The sequence below is a fragment of the Castor canadensis genome, chromosome 15, assembly GCF_047511655.1.
Source record: "Castor canadensis chromosome 15, mCasCan1.hap1v2, whole genome shotgun sequence".
In the NCBI taxonomy this organism is placed as follows: Eukaryota; Metazoa; Chordata; class Mammalia; order Rodentia; family Castoridae; genus Castor; species Castor canadensis.
In genome coordinates this window covers 94,511,812-94,534,167 of record NC_133400.1, presented here as the reverse complement: position 1 = coordinate 94,534,167, position 22,356 = coordinate 94,511,812, and the positions used below count along the sequence as shown (strand labels likewise).

Genomic DNA, 22,356 nt, shown 5'->3' with positions numbered 1-22,356 from the left:
GATTGCTGCTCGCGCCGGAAAGCAGAAATCCAGTGTGCATCAGATGGCGGAAGTCCCGCCTACTCTTGGCGACGGAAATCCGGTTCACCGCGCCGTGTCTCCTCGTGTAGCCCGTAGCCGGCATGGCGCACTATAATTTCAAGAAGATTACGGTGGTACCGTCCGCCAAGGTAAGGGGCCGAGAGAGGGCTGCCTGTCTCTTGTGCTTTTACTTGGCCGGTTTCCAGAGAGGGACCACGCCTTTAATCCCGAGACCTGCACAGGGGGCCACTTAGGCCTTCCCTGCAGCCACGGTCAGGCCCCACTTGCTAGGCTGCGTCCTCTCGTGATCAGGGACCCCCAGACGTCAGTCCCACATTGTAAAAGCACTTCCCCCGACCATGGGTTCCCGACCCGAGGGTCCTTCAGAGGCCAAAGGTCTCCTCGAGCGTGTGTGACTCCTGAAGGGGCTATCCAGGTGACGAGGTGGATGGGTGGGGTGTGTGGTGGCGACCCCGTGGTGCCAAGGGGTGTGGTGGTCGGTGATGAGCCTAGACCCCCCCCCCTGCTTCGGATTCTGAGTTTCTCCCTCTTAGCTCCTTGCTGTCATGGTTTAACACTTCTTTTTTAATTTAATTTAATTATTTTTTAATTTAATTTGCTGTTGGACTTGGGAAACGCAGTTGTTTTCATACACGGCCGGGCTAAATCTGTAGCGTTATTTAGTGAAGTAAGTCCAAAAAGCTTTGGGTGTTGGAATTGCTAAGAAGTCAAGTTCTTACGTGGAGACCTTCTGTGTGAGTTGTGATTATGAAGGCGGAAGCGCTTATCTGGAAATTTGAGTTTCTTTGGAGGAGTCCTGGGGCACTGCTACGGAGGACCAACCCGGAGAAGGAATTATGCAGTGTGGATATTTTCAGTGTCTATGGAACGTCCCACCGATGGCTTGAGCTTGCGTTGGAAAGCTTTGTCAAGAACTTGTGTTTTCCATTCATCACACTGGTTTCCTTCTTTCTTGCTGCCATTTATCACTTCTTCCTTTTTCTGACAATCATTCTGGTACATCTCTAATTAGGTTGAAGTATTAGTGAGGAAATCATATATAGGAATCACGTCTTGGATTTTTGGTTCTCGTGATACTTTCTCAGCCATCTTTCTGAATTAGGTAACTTTTTGAACTGGCTTCTTAAAGGATATGTAAGATTTGTTAATTATTTTATCTTCAGCACCCAAGTATCCCTAGCATTCTTTGAAGGAGGTGATCAATGTCGTTGAATTAATGAAAGTGTTTAAAGGAAAATCAAGTACAAGGGTTTGAGGAAGCATGGGATATAGTCCTTGAAGAGAAGCAGGGGCTTTTTGCACTGGTGACTGTAGGCAAAAATCTTTTGAATCTTCAAATAGTTGCCTCACATACTCAAAGGAAGTTTTAAATACTTGTGTTTTAGTTTTACCCATTATTTTATGTCCTTTTAGAGTCAAAGCTATACATATTGAGATAGAAGGAAAATTTCTTTTCAATATTTTTTTTTCCTGATTCATGCCTGAATTGTCATGTTTCAAATATTCTTAGGTGTTTGAAAGTATGGGGTAAATTTCTTTCAGTAGTCATTGGGTGTTTCTTATCAAAAACAATAAAGGTAACATAGTTGTACATAAAGGACTTAGTTTAAAAAAGAGTTTATTTTGTAGCTTAAAATATGTAGTGCTGTTAGGTATTAGTGTTTTAAGAAGGTCTCAAGCAAGTGACTGGAAAGTAGATGTTTGAATTGTGACTTGATCTTTTTTTATTATTGTTGTACTGGTCCATTGTGACATTTACAAAAGTTCTTACAATGTATCATAGTTGAATTCCCACCCTCCATCTTTTACCTTTCTCCATCTTCCCCCCCATTCCTGGAGTAGTTTCAACAGGTTTCATTTTAATGTTTTTTTTTTGTTTTTTAATTTGCAGGACTTCATTGATCTCACATTATCGAAGACTCAACGAAAGACTCCAACAGTGATTCATAAACATTACCAAATCCATCGCATTAGACATTTTTATATGAGAAAAGTCAAATTTACTCAACAGAATTACCATGATAGACTCTCACAGATTCTAATGGATTTCCCCAAATTGGATGTATGTGACTTTAGGGGACATGTATAGTTATGTAAATGTAAGCCTTCAGAGACTCAGTGTTTAGTCAGCTTGGTGTGCTCTTTTGACAGAAAGAGAAATAGAAATTAATTGATTCATCATCTTTTACTATGTCAGTGTCTAAACCAGGAATACAACCCAGGTTTTTTGAATCCTTATAGTTTTCATTTGCCCCAGCCAAACTCCATCCTAAGAGATCTGAAGCTATCTCTGTAACCTTGTAGGCTTGCCACAGCCAACGTAAACTTACATAAAAGCTATGGATTATGCACTGAGGCCCTCTGATGGCCCATTTGTTTATCTGCTTCATCTCCTCCATCTGGGGCTTTTTTTTTCCTTTGGACTGAGTAGAGTCAGTGGTCTAAGGTCTGTGATTTGCCATCTTGTTGCTACATCAGCTGATAATGGTCAGCTCGGCACTGATACTTTTCTTCATGGGCAAGAAGAGATACCATAGGGAGCTGTGACTCCTGCATTAATCCAAAACTCCTGAACCCCTGCACCATATTGCTATTCACATATCTATATTGTTGTTCTTTTCTACAAGAGCAGAAACTGCTTGGTAGAGTCTGTTAACAGTGTTATGAGAGTCTGTGTAGGATTTTCGAGGTTGAGGTTGCAAAGCATAGGAGATCATTATAGTCTTAGAGCCTAAATTGACCATTGCCCCAAAGTGGTCCCTGAAGGTAGGTAAGGCAGAGAAAAGGTTGGTTTATATGAAATATTTTTATATTTAAAAAAGTAACATTGGCATGTTTCTTTTAAAAATACAGAAGTATATAAAAATGTAAACCTTTTCCCTAGAGAGCAGGCACTTATTTTCTTATTTTATATCTGTCTCTAGGTAATTAGTAGACGTCAAATGAATGAATGAGTGATTTCTTGGGAAAGACCAAGTACTAGAGAATACCTGGGGCCGGGGGGGTGGGGGGAAGACTATGGATGAGATTATTCTAAACTGACTTGGTGTTGGAAAACTTAATTTTAGCACACAGTATATTTTAATGTTATTAACATCAGACTTTTACCGTTCTTTGTAAGGTAGCTTGGATATTAGATTGGATTTTTCTTTTGGTGGCACTGGAGTTTGAACTCAGGGCCTCATGCATGCTAGCCAGACACTCTACCACTTTGAGCCACTCTACCAGCTAGATTAGATATTCTTGAAAGAATGAAGAGGACGTTGACGTTTTCCCCCTTGACAGCAGCAATCTGCTCACCAAGCTGCAGGAGGTTCAGGAGCATTTTGAGGAGGGAGGAGGTCAAGAGTCCAGTCTGTACAAGCAATTTGGAGATTTATGTGATGCATCTTGAGTAGAAATCCCAAAGCTCACAGGAGGTTAGGCCTGGAGATGTAGAAACAGAATTTTAAAGTATAGATGGTATTTAAGATGTACAGAGATCACACAATCCAAGAATGAGCATATAAAGAGTTCTGTGGAGTGGGCTGTGAGGAGAGTCCACACAGAATTTGGAAGAGTAGCCATTAGAGAGGAAGTCAACTGAACCAATTGCTTTTAAAACAATGAATGGCCAGCCCACCTGCATTGCTAAAAGGTCTAGTGATAGAATAAATGAGAATTGTCAGTTCAGAAATTATTTGTGAACTTGATGACCTCAGAAATTATTTGTGAACTTGATGACCTCACAAAGTTCTGGTGAGAGTGGGTTCAAGAGAGGGAGGAAAAAAGATACAATGCCTCTTCCCAGCATTTGCTGACAAGACAGAAGGATTATGGGGTCAAGGGAGTTGTAATTTTTTTAAAAAGAGATTTGGCAAATAGCACATTTACATGCTGATGAAAATAGTCAGATGGCGGGAAGAATTTCTGGAACTTAAGTTCCTGAGGAGTAGGATAGGGAGAGCTAGGTTCCCACACAGCTCTGTCACTATAATGGGATGAAGGTTAGGGCCAGTAGATGTTAAAAGTTGTAGTCTCTCTGTTCATTGTTTCTCTTTTCTTAGAACTCATTGGCCAGGGGAGGGAACTGGGAGGCAAAGCTGCAGGTTTGAGGAGAGAAGAAAAAAAATTCTCTGCTGTGTAAAGGATGAGAAATTGTCGGACCAAAATAACTGCTGTGTGTTTTGTTTATTATAGGACATCCATCCATTTTATGCTGATTTGATGAATATACTCTATGATAAGGATCATTACAAGTTGGCTCTAGGACAAATAAATATTGCCAAAAATTTAGTGGACAAGTAAGGTATTTTCTTATCATAGTATCTGTTAAGTCACTATCAAAAATAGAAAAAGGAACTTACCTATTTTTGGTTTTTTTCAAGTGTTGCTAAAGATTATGTGCGACTTATGAAATACGGTGATTCTCTCTACCGCTGCAAGCAACTGAAGCGAGCTGCCTTGGGGCGGATGTGCACTATTATCAAGAGACAGAGGCAGAGTTTGGAATATTTGGAACAAGGTACTTGATATACATGTTCTTTTAAGTGTGATTCTTGTTGAGAACTTAATCTTGGGAGATTTATTTTTGTTCTAGATATGACAGGATCAAATTACTTTTTGTAGCCTAACCCATACGAAATTCTAGGAGGCTAGTTATTATTGAAAAAGTGCTTAGCATGGGTTTTTTTTATTTGGTGGTAGTGGGGATTGAACCCACGGCCTTCAGCATGCTAGCAAGCGCTCTACCACTGAGCTATACTCCCAGCCTGCTTGGCAGTTTGATGCTTCCAAATTAATACCACTATTCAGAAAATGTGTGATTATGTTATTTAATAGGTAAGGCATAGACATGAATCTTGGAAAAACACTGAACAGAGTATAAAAATAAAATGACATAGTGTTACTTTTTTTTTTGACAGTATCGGTGTTTGAACTCAGGACCTTTTCCTTGTGAGGCAGGTGTTCTACCACACTTGAGCCATATCCCAATGGCTCATTACTGACATTTTTATTTTTAAAAACTTTTTTTGTGTAGAGGACAAATTTTACCATAGAAAATTTTATGGAAAAAAATCACCTGACTTTTTAAATGCATGGTTTTACATTACAGATCATCTTGACCTGTTGGTTTTGTTCCTCTTACATCTTACAAATGTTGTTTGATACGATTTATGATACATGGGTATTTTGCAACTGCTTTCCTACAGATCTGTTGGAGTCTCATGGTAGTCCAGTGGGTCCATTCTGGAGCTGTGTTTGTATTAGAAGTGAGGCAATTAATGGGAATAGCACATGTTGAAGCCAGAAGGTTACGGCATGTGTGTTTCATAGTGCACCGTTGTCTAATAATCTCACATTGCGAGAATCATGCAGACACTTCTGAGATGTGTGTTTGGCCCACCTTGGACTTAACGGAATCAAAATAGCAGGGTGGGAGGCCTAGAAATAGGATTCGTGGTGCAGCCACATTGGGAAAATGCTATTACATACGCAAGTACGTGCACTAGTACCTACAGTTACTCCTTTTTTCATTCATACTTAATTTTCTTCATCACTTCAATATAACCATAGTTCTGGACCATAACTAAATTGAAAGTTTCAAGCAAGTCTTAAGTTTCTTAATTTTTTAATTTAAATGTTTCATAGTGCGACAACATTTGTCTCGCTTGCCAACTATTGACCCAAATACAAGGACTCTGCTTTTGTGTGGGTATCCAAATGTTGGAAAATCCAGCTTTATTAATAAGGTAGGTCTGTTTTTTTTTTTTTATCATAAATCACATACTCTGAGCACCTTAGATCAAAATGCTATCATAGTCTCACTTAGTGGGATTTAAGATGCATTTGGTTATATTTTTAGCTGACTGGTTAATCCTTTAGTAAACATTACCCTAGTTTTTAGAAGGACCTGACACCTAAGCACACTCAAGTTCTTCTTGGATGGAGGTTTAACTTGTCTGAAACTAGATTTAAATTTTCATACAGAAACCATTCCTCTGTGTGTGTGTGCCCATGTGTGTATGGTACTTGCACATTTTTGGCATGCGCTCTCCCACTGAGCTAATATCCCCAACTCTTTTTTAAAGTATTTTGAGACAGGGGCTTGTTAAGTTGCCCAAATTGGGCTTGAAATTGTGATCCTCCTGCTTCATCCTCTCTAGTAGCTGGAACTACAGGTATGCACCGTCATACCTGGCAAAAATTAGTCTTGGTAATGTGAGGTGCCAGTGTACATTGTTTGAGAGGAACTGAGGTATGGAACTCCTGTGATCTTGGGTATTATTTTTTTCAAGGTGACAAGAGCAGATGTGGATGTTCAGCCCTATGCGTTTACCACCAAGTCTTTGTTTGTCGGGCACATGGATTACAAGTATCTGCGTTGGCAGGTGAGAGTCTTATCTTTAAACCTAAAATAAACATCTGGGGTTTTAGTTTCATGGAATTTGATGATCTCTAAAGAACAGTGTATGTCCATTCCATAATGCAGTTAGTACAGCATCATCTGTGAGCAGCATCCTCTAGGGGAAAGTCTCAGCAGGTGGGGAAAATAGATTCTCTGGCATCACCAACAATTTGAAATTTCTCCATCACCATAAAGAAAACTTCTCTAAGCTTTGGGGTGGTGAGTAAGGGCAGTTCAAATTTATATAATTCACAAAAAACAGCCAGCTACCAGTAGGGACTTCTACATTAGTTCAGTATTAGTGATTTTTTTTTTCCTTAGTGATGCCTCTTATGAAATGAATAATTCTTTGTATCTATCATTCCTAACTCTGTCATTAGAAGTGACATATACTGTTTAAAAGCATGAAGCAATCTATTTCCACAATCAAATTTAACTTTATAAATGATGAAGAAAATAATTAAGACCTGGTAGAGTTCATCAATTATTCCAAGTTTTATGAAGTCACTAATGAAAAGAGGAGTCATTTCTCTCAAGGACATTGGCTAACTCTTTAATGAGTTCTGCAACCCCCTACCATCTTATTAGTGTGTAAAGAATATATACTTTTCTTTTACTACTGTATTTTTTGTTTTTTTTAATCACGGTCAGTTTTATACACCTACATTTTATTTACTAGTTTCATTAGGTCTAGCTTGGTTGTGTTAGGATGACTTTTGGAATGTACTGAACAAGAAGTTTGCAAATAAATGTACTTTGTAGTAATGAAGTCTGATCATTAGGTAGTAGATACTCCAGGGATTTTGGATCATCCTTTGGAGGATCGGAACACCATCGAAATGCAGGCCATCACAGCCCTGGCCCACCTTCGAGCTGCGGTCCTGTATGTGATGGATTTGTCTGAGCAGTGTGGACATGGGTTGAAGGAGCAATTAGAGCTCTTCCAGAATATTAGACCTCTCTTTATCAACAAGGTAAATTACAAAGTATCTCTCCCTTATCTGCTGGAATATGTTCCAAGACCCCTTCCTCCCCCGTGGGTGCCTGAGATCACAGATTGTACTGAACCAGATATGTTACTTGAGCACACGCACCGCTGTGCCTGTGACTGCAACTGCTGTTTAATGACTGTCTGGCTGGTAGAATTGAGAGTGAAAAAGCTGGACAAAGCATGAGTCATATCCTGGTGGAACAAAGCAGGAAGACATAAGATTTCATTATACACTCAGAATGTTGCACAATTTAAAATTTATGAATTATTTATTTCTGAAAGTTTCCATTTAATATTTTCAAACTGTGGTTGATCTTGGTAAATGAAATTGCAGAAAGCAAAACCACAGATAAGGGGAACTGTAGTACTCTGCAGTATAAAAGTAACAATTGTTTCTCTTCCTTGCTAGCCTCTTATAGTCGTAGCAAACAAATGCGATGTGAAGCGAATAGCTGAACTTTCTGAAGAGGATCAGGTAAATCACCTTAGTATTTTAAATATTTTTTGGTTACTAATTTTGAATTCTCTTAACAGATAGCCAAAGTTTAGAAGAAGTTATAGCAGTGCTAGATCAGGTTGAGATAATATCCACAATGTTTAGTGACATGACATAAAAACCTAAAACACAGGTTTCCTGATTCCTGTTCTATTCTTGGGTCTATGGGAATGTGTGTGTTTGATATGTTTAATCTTTGGAAAATATGATTACTTAGGAAAGGACTGTGCTCTTGCTGGTATCTTAGAGGAAGCTAGATGCTTGGAGTTTTGCTTTTTCTCTGCCAGGCCTTAGGATATCAGGTATATGGGAGCTGCGTTTTCCAGAATAACTTTCTCATTAGGTTGGGTATTCATAGATGTTATTTCTAAGAAGAGGCCAGATCTGTAGTAAGTGAGTTTGGGAAGTGAATGATTGAGCGAAAAAGAACGAGGATCCATAAGCTCTTGTAAGCCTGGGCTTTCCAGGACTGTGAACTATAGTGTCTGCTAATGTTCTCTACCAGGCAGGTAATTCTGGTAGGCATAATTTTTCAAACCAATTTGACCCTGCAACCCTTTTTAACAGGCAGCTTTCAGGATAAATGCCTTGAAAGACACTCACTACTACTGTAGTTCGGTCGTGGACCAGCAGCATCTCATCACCTTTGCCTGGTAACTTGTCAGAAGTGTAAATTTGAGTCAGAAGCCCTGAGCTGTGGCAGCAGTCTGAGCTTGAACAGTTCTTTCAGATGACTGATGTGTGCTCAAGTTCTGAGAACCACTACATCTGAGTGGTAAATGTTATTTGGCCGTGTCTTCTGGAAATATTCTTCATTGTCCCGAGTTAAAGTATAAGGTTCTGAAGTAGGAGGATCACATTGTTTCTTTCTCAGTGTCTCTTGTTCTATTTGGACATTTAATACTTGATAAGGATTAGCTTGTCTAAAATAGCCATACTGACTAGGTTTGGTGTTGCAGACCTGTAATCCCAGCACTTGGGAGGCTGAGGCTTGGGCTAAATAAAAAACCATATTGATTTTTCTCTATGCATTCTTTTTTTTTGTGGTACTGGGATTTGAACTTGGCCTACACCTTGAGCCACTCCACCAGCCCTTTTTTTTTTTTGTGATGGGTTTTTTTCAAGTTAGGGTCTTGCGAATTATTTGCCCAGGCTTACTTTGAACTGTGATCCTCCTGATCTCTGCCCCTTGAGTAGCTAGGATTATAGGCGTGAGCCACTGGCAGCCAACTCTCAGTGCATTCTTTAGATTACTAATTATATGAACACTGATGTCAGACAACTAATTTGTCTTTGAAAGAACCCTTGGATTTTTTAAATAATCTCAGTTTTTTAGTCTAAAACATATTGGAGAATGGAGAAAAAGGTAGAGTAGGTGGCGCCAGAAAGATAGAAGTGAGGTTAAAAAAAAAAGCTGTGATCAGGTGCTGAGGCTTCAGATCCCAGCTTCACCACTTGCCAGCTGTGTGTTAGGAAAGTGAGGTCACCTTTCTGTTTGTCTAGTGTAGACAATGTTTGCATCTTCTGTTGTTGAGATTCCATGAAATTGGGAAACAAGTCTACATTGGATGCTATTAACAATATCATTGCTTCATTAGCACTTCTATTTTAGAGCTGCCCTTTATTTATTGGCCCTATAACATGTCTGTTGTCATCACACCATGACAACACAACAGTTATTATCAAATGCACGGGTAGAGTTAGGGACTGGCTTCCCTCGGCGCCACACATTGCTAAGTGGCAGAATTAGTGCCTCTATCATGGTTTTCTCTGAAACTATTGCTTTGGTCCCTGTGGTGATGGTAATAGATGTTGTTCACAATCATGATTGGCTTCAGTATCATTGGGTCATGTTTATGGTTAGGTATAAATGGACATTCAATAGAGGACACAAATCAAGTCCCTTCTTTTAGAGTCTTAGTGGTTCATACGTTGCTAGATTCATGAAAGCTTTGGTTGTTCTTAAGGAATTATCTTGGGCAATAGAGGCTGATTTTGTTTTTTAAATAAGAAATAACATTAAAAACGGTTTTTTAAAAAAAATTGATCTTGGCTGGGCATGGTGGTACACATGTATAATACCAACACGTGGGAGGCTCATGATTTCAAAGCCATCCTGTGCTACATAGTTCAGAGCTATATACATGCCAAGGTACTGTCTTGGAAAAAGAAAAAGAAATGATTGAGACCTTGCCTGAGTTTCTGCTTTGGAAAGTGAGATCTTACAGAGTGTTCATAGAGCTTCAGGTTTTACTTGGCTGTAATCTGGTTTGATGCTCCTAGCTGTTTGTTATCTTTTAAGTGCAGAGGTGCATAGGGAAAAATAACTTGTAGGTGTTCTTTAAGGCTTAAAAATGAATCATAGATGTTGAGCAACTAACATTTACAACTTCCGTTTGCAGAACAGTATAATTTGTTCCATAAGCAAGTAGAAATCAATAATGCGTGCTTTGTTTTTCCTTTGAATTCCCAGAAAATATTTATAGATTTGCAGGCTGAAGGATTCCCTGTAATAGAGACCAGCACCCTGACTGAGGAAGGTGTTATTCAAGTTAAAACAGAGGTCAGTGCTTCCTTAAATCAGGCAGAAATCTTTTTCTTGGTTTCCTTTTCCTATAGAAAAGCCAGTTAAGGAGGAAAAAAGTACTTTTCTTTTTAGGAGTTACTAATATTCAGAATACTCACATAGCCAGACAAGAGTGGTGCACTGTAAGATGGATCCAGACACCCACACAACACTTGTGCACTGCCCCACCCATGTGAATAATGGCATTTGAAGAGACAGTTATTGGTTCCAAGACCACCCCTCCCTTGCCCCTGTGGGTGCCAAAAATCTGCAAATGTTCAAGTCCTTTATATGAAATGGCATAGTGTTTTCACATAACCTAATCTACATGCGTTCTGTCTACATACTTTAAACCATTTTTCGGTTATTTATAATAATTGTAAATGGTATGGAAATAGCTGCTATACTATATTGACAAGAAAAAGTCTGCATGGTTAGTAATTTTATTCTTCAAATAGTTTAGATCTACTTTTTGTTTGAGTCTATGGACTCAGGACCTGTGGATAGGGAAGGCGAATGTACTTTATAATTTCCACAGTAGAAAATATTAACTTAAAGTTGCTACTGTGTGTTTTGACCTTCTGGTATTTCCATAGCAATTATAGTAAAAAAGAAAGTACTGTCATGGAACCTGTTCAGAAGAAAAAAGTAGTCTGAAAAGCAGGAACAGCTTGGATGAAGCTGTCCTGTTGGTTTCATGTGTTATTTTATTTTCTACTCGGCATGTTATTTTTACCTGAAAGGGACTAATTACTCAAGTTGCTAGAGGCCTAGAGGGGAGCACATCTAGGGCAGGAAGGGCAGGTAGAGAGCACACAAGTCTGTGCAGAAGGAGGCCCCCATGGGACATGGCAGGGCTGCTTCAGGATTCTGCCTCTAGTCGGCCCTTGGTCTTCGTTGAAGAATATGGTCTGTCTCAGAATAGTTACCTGTTGAGGGAAAATACATAGTAAGTTCCAAATCAAACTAAGTTGGTGAATGGGGGTTTGATTCTTCTTTAGAATGTGTGGCAGAGTATGACTTTGTGACTCTGCCTTTTTTTTATACTTCATTAGGCTTGTGATAGGCTTTTGGCTCATCGAGTGGAAACCAAAATGAAAGGAAATAAAGTGAATGAAGTGCTGAACAGATTGCATTTAGCTGTGCCAAACAAAAGAGACGATAAGGTAAGAAGATGAAGGAGCCTGTAAGATAACAGCTATTGTAGCCAGGTGTGGTGTATGCCGGTAATCTTAGTATTCAAGAGGTTGAGACAGGAGGATCGTGATTGGAGGCCAGCCTAGGCAAAGTTAGCAAGACCCTGTAAAACAAAATAAAAACAAAAGGGTTGGGAATATAGCTCAAGTGGTAGAGTATTTGCCTAACATGAACCTGGCCTAAAGTTCATAACATGTATTTCTTTTATCACTGGTGGATTTTGTGTCTTGCATAGAAAGGCCTACCGTGCATTCCAAAAATATTTCAAAAGTGTCTTTTTCCTCCATATTTCCATATCCCTCCCCTGATGTCTTCCCATTCACAATACAGAACAGGGAAAGGACCTATGAGGTAGGTTTACTCTTTCTAAACAGTCAGCGTAAGAATACAATGCAGCCTGGGGTAAACACCAGGAGGTTTTGTTTTGTTTTGTTTTTTAGTTTATCTCTTTTTTCGATAGAAGTCTTTTCTGTCTTGAATCTCTGTTATCCTGAAGGAGGTGCAGGTAGCTGCCAGCTTTGTTTTCAGTGATAGTTATTTGTCTCAGAACTGATTATTGAATATCTTTCCATTGCATTCTCATACATACTTGGGTTTTTATCTGAGTTTCTTGTCAAGTGGTTGATCTCTTACCTCTTCTTTCTTACATAATTTTCTCAGTAATGTTGATTATTTTTTCTTTTTTCTCTTTTTTTTCTTCTTCATATGTGTATACAATGTTTAGGTCATTTCTCCCCCCTTCCCCCCGCTTCCTCCCTTACCTAATTATTTTTTCTAAATGAATCTAGTTCTCTCTCAGACAGAGAATTTGCTTCTCCTTTTTTAATTTCTTTTAAGTTTCTTTCACATTCAGCCAGGCATTTCTTGTAAATACTTTTAATGTCTTCTTAGGAAAGGCCTCCTTTCATTCCAGAAGGAGTGGTGGCACGTAGGAAGAGGATGGAAATTGAGGAGCCCAAGAAGAAAAGGGTGCGTTGCTGACTCTCAGCCTAGGTTTCTTGTGGAGAGGGGAGCAAAATGGTTATGTGTGCCCCAGTGACGGGCCTGGAGCATCAGACACAATGTGTGTGTGTCCAGGAGCCAGCCCTGTAGGTTCCAGAACATAGCAGTGAATCCATGACCAAAGTCTGCTCTTGTGCTGCTCTTCAGTTGATAGTAGATTACAATAAATAAGGTAAATCAAATACATAAAATATGTAGACCACCCGATGGTCAAAAATAGCTCTCCTACTAGAAATAGAAATTGAACCCCATAGATACAGAAAGGATTGGAGAAGAGATTATTTCACTTTGGCAAGGAGAGGACTGAGTGTTTTTGAACTTAAAAGGTGAAATAAAGCTGATTATAATTTTCTTTTTCCCATCGCAGGAACGAGATCTTGAACTGGAAATGGGAGATGATTATATTTTGGATCTTCAAAGTAAGACTAGAATGTAATAGGTATCTGAAATGCCAGATATATGTGAAATGTTTTAGAAAAGCAAGAAAGTACTTTAATGAGTAAAAGTCTTTTAGCATATCTTTTAGGTTTTAATTTCTTGGAGATAAAAGTTGCATGTTGATAGAGCTCTGTGAAACATCTTCCAGGTCGTTTTCTTTTGCTTCCAGTTTTCACAGGGTGTGAATGTTGAGCGTGTAAACACTGGCCAGCGCTTATCTCGTTAGCAATAACATTTTATATGGGGATATGACTTGGTGTAAGTTATAATTCATTCTGGGCATATAGTACCTTCTTTTTTTTTTAACTTTAGAATATTGGGATTTAATGAATTCGTCTGAGAAGTATGATAAGATACCAGAGATCTGGGAAGGCCATAATGTCGCTGATTATATTGATCCTGCTATCATGAAGGTCTGTCACTTTTCACTTTTAAATCTGTAGGTGTTTTTTTTTTTATGACTGCTGGAAGATACAGCCACAACTTTTTGCTAACCTTTTTTTCCCTTCATTCTCTACCTGCACCCCCCCACCCTAAAGCATCCCTCCGCTTCCATTCTACATAACCACTCTCCTGGTGACCCTGCCTTCTCTGTCTCGCCTGGTACTGGGGGTATCTTGGCTCTTTTGGAGAGGGGAGCATTACACTAGACTGTAATGGACTGTATCTGTCCTGTTGCAATCCTGTCATCAGCAGCGTTTTATACATTTTTTTGCTTTTTCTCAGACCTCTTGTCCATGTTTCCTTCTGGTGCAGCAGGTGGCACCATATTACCAAGAAAACTTGAGTTCATGCTTATACTTTTTAAATTTGATTTTCATCTTATTAACTCTAACCAGTGAAATTGTCTGTAGGAATTAGGGTGGGTAAATGGGATATTGTACAAATTTATTTCATGTGTCTTCTGGAGAGTTGGAGAATTAGGGGAGTGGCTTCTGCACATTTTTATCCTTGAAGTTCATTTTAAGGACATGACACAAAAAACTACCAACTTGCTCTCAGTGAGTGTTCGTAGTGTCTCCAATTTCTTTGTAGAACCTCTTTTCTCTGAATAAGCTGTGCATTACTGTATCATCAAAGATCAAAGACTTAGGGGAAACATGCCATAAACACATTGCCATATCTATTTAGAAGTTGTTCTAAGCTAATTTTGTTGAACTCCGACTGTTTTTTTTAAAGAAACTGGAAGAGTTAGAAAAGGAAGAAGAGCTCAGAACAGCTGCTGGGGAATATGACAGCGAGTCTGAAAGTGAAGATGAGGAAATGGTGGAGATCCGACAGCTGGCAAAACAGATTAGAGAAAAAAAGAAGTTGAAAATTCTGCAATCTAAAGAAAAGAATACACAAGGACCCAGGATACCTCGAACTGCTAAGAAGGTATATTTCATGTCATTCTAGAGAGGCAGGACCTATTTGTTGCATATTGGTTTCTTGTGTAAATAATTACTAAATACAACTTTATGCCCATTTGTTAGGCAGGTGCTCTACCACTTTAGTCTTTCTACCAGCCCTTACTTTTTTAACCCATTTGTGGCTATAATATTGCACATGCTTTGATTCATTGGTGTTTATTGACCTGCAAGATGGTTTTCCCTGAGCTTTTATATTTGGAGTACTGTGTCCTTTCTTGGTGACTTCAGGTTAAATAAGCACTATTATAAATCCAATTGTTTTGTAGTTGTGGAAGTTAAAATTATAATTTATGATTCATACAAGCTTAAAGCCATTGGTTAACATTTTGTTATTATTCCATTTCTGCATTAATCAGAACCAGTAATCTTTTGCAGTTTGCAGAAACCTAACCTAGTCTTAACTTCAAATCCAAAAATCAATTTATTGGCTCCTATGAGTGGTGAGCATGGGGACACTCACACCTTAGGTGTCAATCTGTCAGTTAATGGCAGGATTCTTTCCACTTCTCATCTCCATCTTTATTGGGATGTTACTCTCTTGCTTCATGCTCTGGTCTGGGTGATGGGTCAGGCCTGGGTCATGTGGTAGATTGCCTCCCTGGACTACAGGAAGTTGGCAGTAAGGAGAGGCAGGTTCCCAAAGAAGGAAGACATGGTACAGATAGTTAAAATGTAACGAGAGAGAAAGAAAAATAATTTACCTTTATAAACGCCCCTCAGATATTAGTCAAGACATTTCAAAATACATGGAGTCATTCATGTGGTAGATGACTGGTTGTTGTCAGATTTGCACATTTTTCTGTTTCTCTTTGTGGTGCTCAGTAGTCTCTGGAAAGGAAGAACTTGGTGCCCCAAGTCTGACTTAAGGCATGTCATTAACCTCAGCTGTAATGGTCTCATCTGTACCATGAAGATAGTCACTCTTTTATCCATTGGGTTGTTGTAAGGAATAAAAAGACAAAGAAGGTGCATTGTGGCTTCCATATAGCAGTTGCTCAGTAATTGTTTCATTTTCAAGGAATTTAATTGGACTGTCTAAAATATGAAAGTGTTCCCAAGTAAATACATCTTACAAGTGTGTTATAGATTACTTTTGTCACTCCAGGATGTGTGTGTTGCGGGGGTGGGGGGAGGTTGTTCTCTCCATCAGTGAGCAAACAGTGCTGTAGGAGACACTGCTAGGTGTCCTCTAATTGAATTCAGTTCTGACACCATCTCCCTGGAGGTAGTGTAAAACCACAGATTGAAGGCTCAGATTGAAGGCACCAGAGTGCCTCTACTTCAGACAGCAGTCACAAGTCTGGGCCTCAGACTCCTGGCTTACCAGCTTACCAGCTACAAAGTCATTCTGCTTCTTTGAGTTTGATTAATTTGTTAGAGTGGCTCACAGAACTTGGAAACACTACATTTGCTAGATACTTAACACTTGCCAGTTTATTACAAAGTATATTTTAAGGGATACAGATAAACAGCTAAGCGAAGAGACAAATAGGGTGAGATTTGGAAGGGTCCCAAGTGCAACAGCTTTTTTATTTTATTTTATTTATTTTTCGGCAGCACTGGGGTTTGAACTTGGCCCCGTGCTTGCTAGGTAGGTGCTCTTACCATTTGAGTCACTCTGACAGCCCCATTGTTCTCTTTCTTAAAATCCTTCATGTGTTCAGTTGTCCAGAAGCTCTCCAACTCTACATAAGTAGAGCTTGGGCAAGAGGGTCTGCTGCAGTCCTAATAGACTGATCCTGTCTCTTTAGGTTCTTTCTGGCCTTTTTGTGTAGCATTCCTTCCTCCAGTGTATAGAGCAGGACTCCCTCTGAAATGGGGAGTAAGGATCTACTGTCAGGTGGTAGGTAGAAAATTTCTTGATGTCAAGCTCCAAAACACACAGTCATGGGAAGAGAAGACTGGAACTTTTTGATTTTGTTTTTTGAGACAAGAGTTTCCTATGTAGCCCAGGCTGGCCTTGAACTCACAGTCTTCCTGCTTCTGCCTTCCAAGTACTGGGGTTATAGGCATATGTCAGTAATATGCTTAGAGCATGTTTTTAACTTGTACAGCCTGCTTTGGGGAAGAGAAATAATAGTTTCCTTGAAGAGAAAAAGGAATAGTTATAAAAGAGGGGAGGAGGAGGTCAGAAAGAGAAGTTTTGCTTTCTGAAGCCTGAATCGCCTCAGTTATAACAAAAGACTGCTTTACCTCTGAAGCTGTCTCAGGAACCAAGGTCTAAATGCCAGATACCTTAACTTCATTGTTCTAGTTACTTAGGAAGCAACAGTGCTGTGAGGATTATAGGCAGAAACTGTGGGTGAAAACCAAAAAATAAATATTTATGATAGTTTCACATGTACATTTTCTTTTGGGATTTTTGTTGTTGTTTTTAACATTTATCAGAGTAATTTTGCTTAAAACAAGTATCTTGAACCAGGCATGGTAACACCTCTGTAATCTCAGCATTTGGGAGGCTGAAGCAGAAAGATCGTGAGTTCCAGGCCAGCCTGGGTTTAATAGTGAGACCCTGTCTCAAAAAAACAAAACAAAAAAACAAAGTATCTTTATCTTTTTTTTTCCTTCCCTTTTCAGGTTCAGCGGACAGATTTGGAGAATGAGATGCGTAGTCTTGGCATTGACATGGATGATAAAGACAATGTAGGTGTGCAGGGATGATTTCCGAACAGTCCTTTACTTAACAGTGGGGTCATATTCTGAGACAACTATCTTTGGTGATTTTGTCACGCAGACATCTAGGCTATGTGGTGTGTGTGTTCATGTTTCATGTATGTATGATATAACCTATTGCTTTTAGGGCCATTGAACAAAACCACATGAGAACAAATCAACCACAAAAGAACATGATGTAGTAAAGACATTGTGTATGAGATTGTATGTGAGATACTTGAGGCTGCTGATGTGACAGCATTCTGATGTACAGTAAACCTTTTGTTAATAAGTAAGAGGACACCCTAACCTAGTGATAAAAGGTCTAGTACAGTAAATACATAAACTGATGGCAGTTTTCTTTATCATTATCAAATATTATGTACTGTATGAAATTGCATATATTACACTTTGGTACACCTGGCAGTGCAGTAGGTTTCTTTACACCAGCATCCCCACACATCCATGAGTGTTTCATTGCAGTATGACATTATGTCAGCTGTATGTCACTGGGCAATAGGAGCTTTTCAGCTTTACAGTGTTGGCCCATGATTGTCTGGAGTGTTGTTACATGGCGCATGACTGTGTTCATGTGGTTGAGTATTTTTGTTCATATAGAAAATCAAGATCTTGGGAATCTGAGAGTACGTAGTCAATTTAGAAATTACAGAGAAAATTTTAAGAAATATGAAATAAAGGTAAAAGAATTAGCATCAGGGAAAAAAATTTAAGTGGGAATAGAATGTTAAAGATCATAAGATGGGTACTTTTTTGTGACTTCTATTTTGGTGACTGAAGTCGACATGCTGCTTTAATTAGCTTTATTGTAGTTTCTCAATAAGTGTGAGGTCTTAATAGCATCTCAACATGACAGGAACTTAAAAAAATTGTCTTCCTGGGAGCCCAGTGACCAGAGGGCATTTTATATACCTGTTACAATCTGTTGGTTGGTTGGTTTGTGTTTTCTGTGATGCATTATACTTGGAGCCTATATATCTTTATGTAAAAGAATCATGTTCTGGATTACTTTCTCAGAATAAATTCCCAGAAATGAAATTAGAAAATCCAAGGACAACATTGTATTAAAGATCTTTCCAAAAGGTATAGGATTAGGTAGATTAATATTTGATTAAGTGCCAGGCTTAATGCCTCCTTGCCTCTCAAGGTAGTTGTATCATCCTTATTTTACAGACAAAGGGACCGTGTCGAACAAAGTTAAAGTTCCATGACCAATCAGAGACAGAGCTGTGATGTGAGATAATCTTAGGCAGGCTAAATGTTTGCTTAAACCTTAATGTTGTACTTTCTGTTTGATACTTGTCACTTTGTGTTCAGATAGATAATCCCAAAATAGAGGACTAAGGGAGAGCTAATTCTTCATGTCTGGAAAAACTGGCATAAAACAGTTTTTGTTGAATGAAGAATATTTTACTACTAAATTAATGTGAGATTAACTATGTGTGTTTCCTTCCTTCCTTCCTTTTTCTCTCCTCCCTCCCCCTGTCTCCCTTCCCTTTTTTTCAGACAGGTCTTACTGTGTAGCCCAGGCTGGCCTGGAACTGACAGTCTTCCTACCTCAGCCTCCCAAGTGCAGGGATTATAGGAATATGCCACACCTGACTACATGTATCCAAACAATTTAGGTTGAGTGATATTAGCTCTTAAACCTTCTTACTGACCTCTCCCCGTACTGGAGTAATTTTGATTATCCCTGAACCTGGAAGCAGGGCTAGGATCCTGAGCACTGAAGCTTGCTTTTTGTGTGTTTCAGACCCACTATGCACTGCAGGCAAGAAGGTCTCGGAGTGTCACTAGGAAAAGAAAGCGGGAAGAATCTGTTCCACCTTCTTCTGTAGTTCGGAGTCGGAGTTGCTCTCGGGCTCCACGTGATGTATCTGGTCTTCGGGATGTTAAGGTTGGTCTCTGTGATGTGTAATTAAAGGAAATAAGAGCCTCCATTGCTTATTACCCACAGGCCAGGGCAAGTAATTGTTGTTTGGTGGGCAAGGAATTGTTCGTACACTCCATCCCTAGTTTCTTGGCATCCTTTAGCAATGAGCTTTTTCCAGGGAACAGTTGGATTCCCCACCTGTCGAAAGCCCCTGAATTTTTGCCCTAGGTGGACCATTTTCTAATGCTTTCTTATTTGGGAGAATAAACAAAAACATGCTCTTATAAAATTACCAGCGGTCTGAGCTTAGGGCCCACCTGTATTTAGAGGAGTGCTAGGAAATGGGCCCTCTTAACATCAAGAGGCCTCAGTCCCAGTAAGCACCTGTGAGGAACTAGCCCTGAGGGTATGATTTGATGGAGCATTAGGGGATCCTGTTTGTCCTCACATTATTAGGGATTTTCCCCTCCTCAGATTAGTAGTTTGAGTCATTGTCAAATCATTTGTAGTGTCTTTTGGATGTCCACAATCTCTTGCTGAAATGTCTTTAATAAACACAAAAATTTCAGTTCCAACATACTGAAAATTCAGATACAGCTGAAAATATAAACTGGCAATTAGCCTGCATAATGGAAGCCTGCATCTTTCATCCCACCATGTCATTTCCGTCTAGAAATCTGTGGTGGGTTTTTGTTTTTTCTTTTGGTAGGACTGGGATTTGAACTCAGGACTTTGTGCTTGCAAAGCAGGCACTCTGCCATTTGAGCCACACCTCCCGTCCATTTTGCTGTGGTTATTTTAAAGATGGGGTCTCATGAACTTTTTCTCCAAACTGGCCTAGAACCTTGATCCTCCGAATCTCAGCCTTCCAAGTACCTAGGTTTATAGGCATGAGCACTGGCACCCAGCTTTTTGTTTTTTGGGATGGTATCTCACTGCATAGTTCAAGCTGACTTCAAACTCAGGGTCCTCCTGCCTCAGCTTCAGAATTGCTGGGATTACAGGTGTGTACCACGGACATCTGGGGTTTAATATTGGCATTGCCACCTGTCAGTCAGATGTGAATAATATTGTCTCACGAACCTGAGTTTCAGTGTGTCTTTGTGTAAGGAATTAGAACAGATGGTTTTGTAATCTTCTAGGTCTAAAGCGTCCTGTTCTTGTAGGAATAAAACTTGTCCTAGATGCAGTTCTTGTTGGATTTTGTAGATACTGTGTTGGACCTGAGGGTAAATTTCTAATGAGACTTATGTATAGAGACATGGTCTCTACAGATAGACCTTGTCCATTAACACAATTATCTACTAATTTAATGTGCACAGTGGGAATTTGTTTTTCATTGATTAACATCATTTTTTTTCCTCCTTTGTAGATGGTGAAGAAAGCCAAGACTATGATGAAGAATGCTCAGAAGAAGATGAATCGCTTGGGGAAGAAGGGGGAGGCAGATAGACATGTGTTTGATATGAAACCCAAGCATTTACTCTCGGGAAAGAGGAAAGCTGGTAAAAAGGACAGGAGATAGTGTCCTTCGCAGTTGACTGGGCTGACTCGGTGGCTGTGATTGGTTTTTTTGGTTTGGTATGGTTTTATAAAATTGGAATCATGGTCAGTTAACTGAAACAGCAATAGAAATAACTAAGGTATGCTTGTTTCTTTATTGAAAACTGGTTAAATTGTGTAGGTGTGGGAAATTTTTGTCACTTCATATACTATAAATATTTTGAATAGAAAGTATTTCTGCATTTAATAGAGTGATGATTGCTTCACATTTGCAGAGCTAGAAAGATTTATTGGTGTGACTGGTTATTTTTGTTTTGATTTTTGTGACTGGTTGTTTTTGGTGGAGAAAAAACTTCCTTTTGCAAAAGAAAACTTTGATTCATCACAAGTGAAGAAAGCATCTTCACTTTTGGGTGTAGCAGAAGGCTACATCCATGCCCTGCACACTTGGAAGTTTGTGACTGCACAGCCCCATGCTTAAAGTAACTTATTTTCTAGACTTTTCCTACAATGTATCATTGTACTCTGTCTTCAGCTGTTTTATCCAGAATAAACCTCTAGAGGAACAGAGTTTTGATGTAGTTAGTTGTGTTCTGGTTTAGTTACAAATCACCATTGACTTGACCAAATGGAAAAGGAAAAAAGACATGAGCTTTCTTTTGTTTTTAAGGAGAATACACTTTTGGGGGGAATAAAATGCACAGATTATTATAGCAATTAAATGTGACCTCTGTTTTAGTAGACCATTGCTAATAATCACATGTTCAGCAAAACACAAAAATGTTTCAACACCACCACAAAAGCTACCCAGTGGGAACCTGTTTTCAGGTTTACATGGATAAAATTGTGAGATGTATGTGAATTCAAAACCTTCAGGCACAGTGAAACAAACATACTGGACTATGAGAGATTTAAAGTACCACTCCTTGACTATAAAACAAAATGGTTGTTGCCAGAAAGAAAAAAATATGGTTATTGCCACCAACTTTGTAATTAAAACGTCACATACCACATAGAACCTCAGTATGACTGTTGAATAGGGTTTTTGTAACATAATTCAGAGGTCTTTTCTCTTATGGATAATTGTGTTTACAATGTTGTATTCATGTTGGGATGTAAAGATATGCTGGGAAAGTTACATTAAGGCATATTCAGCTGGGCATGGTGGTGCACATCTATAATCCCAGCACTCTGGAGGCCAAGGCAAGATGATTGCAGATTTGAGGCCAGCTTGGGCTATATAGCAAGACCCTTGTCTCCCCAAAATAAATAAACAAATGAGAGATGGACAGATGCTGTTTTTGAGGTACTTAAGGAAGGGGATAGAGTAGGAAGTATGAGGAATGCATCTTTACCAAGTTAGAGTGAGTACCAGTGACCTTGTCTTCATATTTTGGAATTCTGTGTTCCGATTGCTACTTGCTGCTTCTCATGGTAGATGTGCAGACACAGAGATGGACTGCCATTGTCACAAACTTCCATCACCTAAGCTGACAAGGATTTTTTTTTTGTTCCCAGTACTGGGATTTGAACTTATGTTTGCTAGGCAGGTACTGTACCACTTTAGCCATGTCCCTAGTCCTTTAGCATAAAGAAATTTAAAGGCCACTGCCTGTCTTTTTCTGCATTTGGTTGGTCAGATGTTTATGGATTAGGACTTTAGAGAGCTGTTTTGTTTTGGGGTTTTTTTTTGGCAGTACTGGGATTTGAACTTAGGGCCTCACACTTGCTAGGCAAGTGCTCTATCGCTTGAGCCTCTTTGCCAGGCCTGGATTGGG

At 39.3% G+C, this 22,356-nt stretch overlaps 1 protein-coding gene across 1 annotated transcript; it reads left to right on the top strand.

Moving 5' to 3' along the window:
* Positions 1-18: 18 nt before the first annotated feature.
* Positions 19-21,148, top strand: Gtpbp4 (GTP binding protein 4). Its single transcript, XM_074056758.1, has 17 exons — positions 19-170; positions 1,934-2,104; positions 4,222-4,325; positions 4,410-4,546; positions 5,674-5,774; positions 6,321-6,413; positions 7,213-7,404; positions 7,831-7,896; positions 10,391-10,480; positions 11,539-11,649; positions 12,572-12,649; positions 13,050-13,101; positions 13,433-13,533; positions 14,300-14,497; positions 17,110-17,175; positions 18,956-19,099; positions 20,448-21,148. Exons 1-17 carry the CDS (start codon positions 123-125, stop codon positions 20,598-20,600), a joined length of 1,905 nt encoding a protein of 634 aa, XP_073912859.1. The 5' UTR covers positions 19-122; the 3' UTR covers positions 20,601-21,148.
* The last annotated feature ends 1,208 nt before the right edge of the window (positions 21,149-22,356 follow it).

What these genes read in the sequence shown, in the direction of transcription:
- Gtpbp4 (XM_074056758.1), top strand. Translation starts at nt 123, where the DNA reads ATGGCGCACTATAATTTCAAGAAGATTACGGTGGTACCGTCCGCCAAG. An exon ending in TTATATTTTGGATCTTCAAA is followed by an intron (nt 13,102 to 13,432) that starts GTAAGACTAGAA and finishes TTTTAACTTTAG; the next exon opens with AATATTGGGATTTAATGAAT. An exon ending in CTGGTCTTCGGGATGTTAAG is followed by an intron (nt 19,100 to 20,447) that starts GTTGGTCTCTGT and finishes CCTCCTTTGTAG; the next exon opens with ATGGTGAAGAAAGCCAAGAC.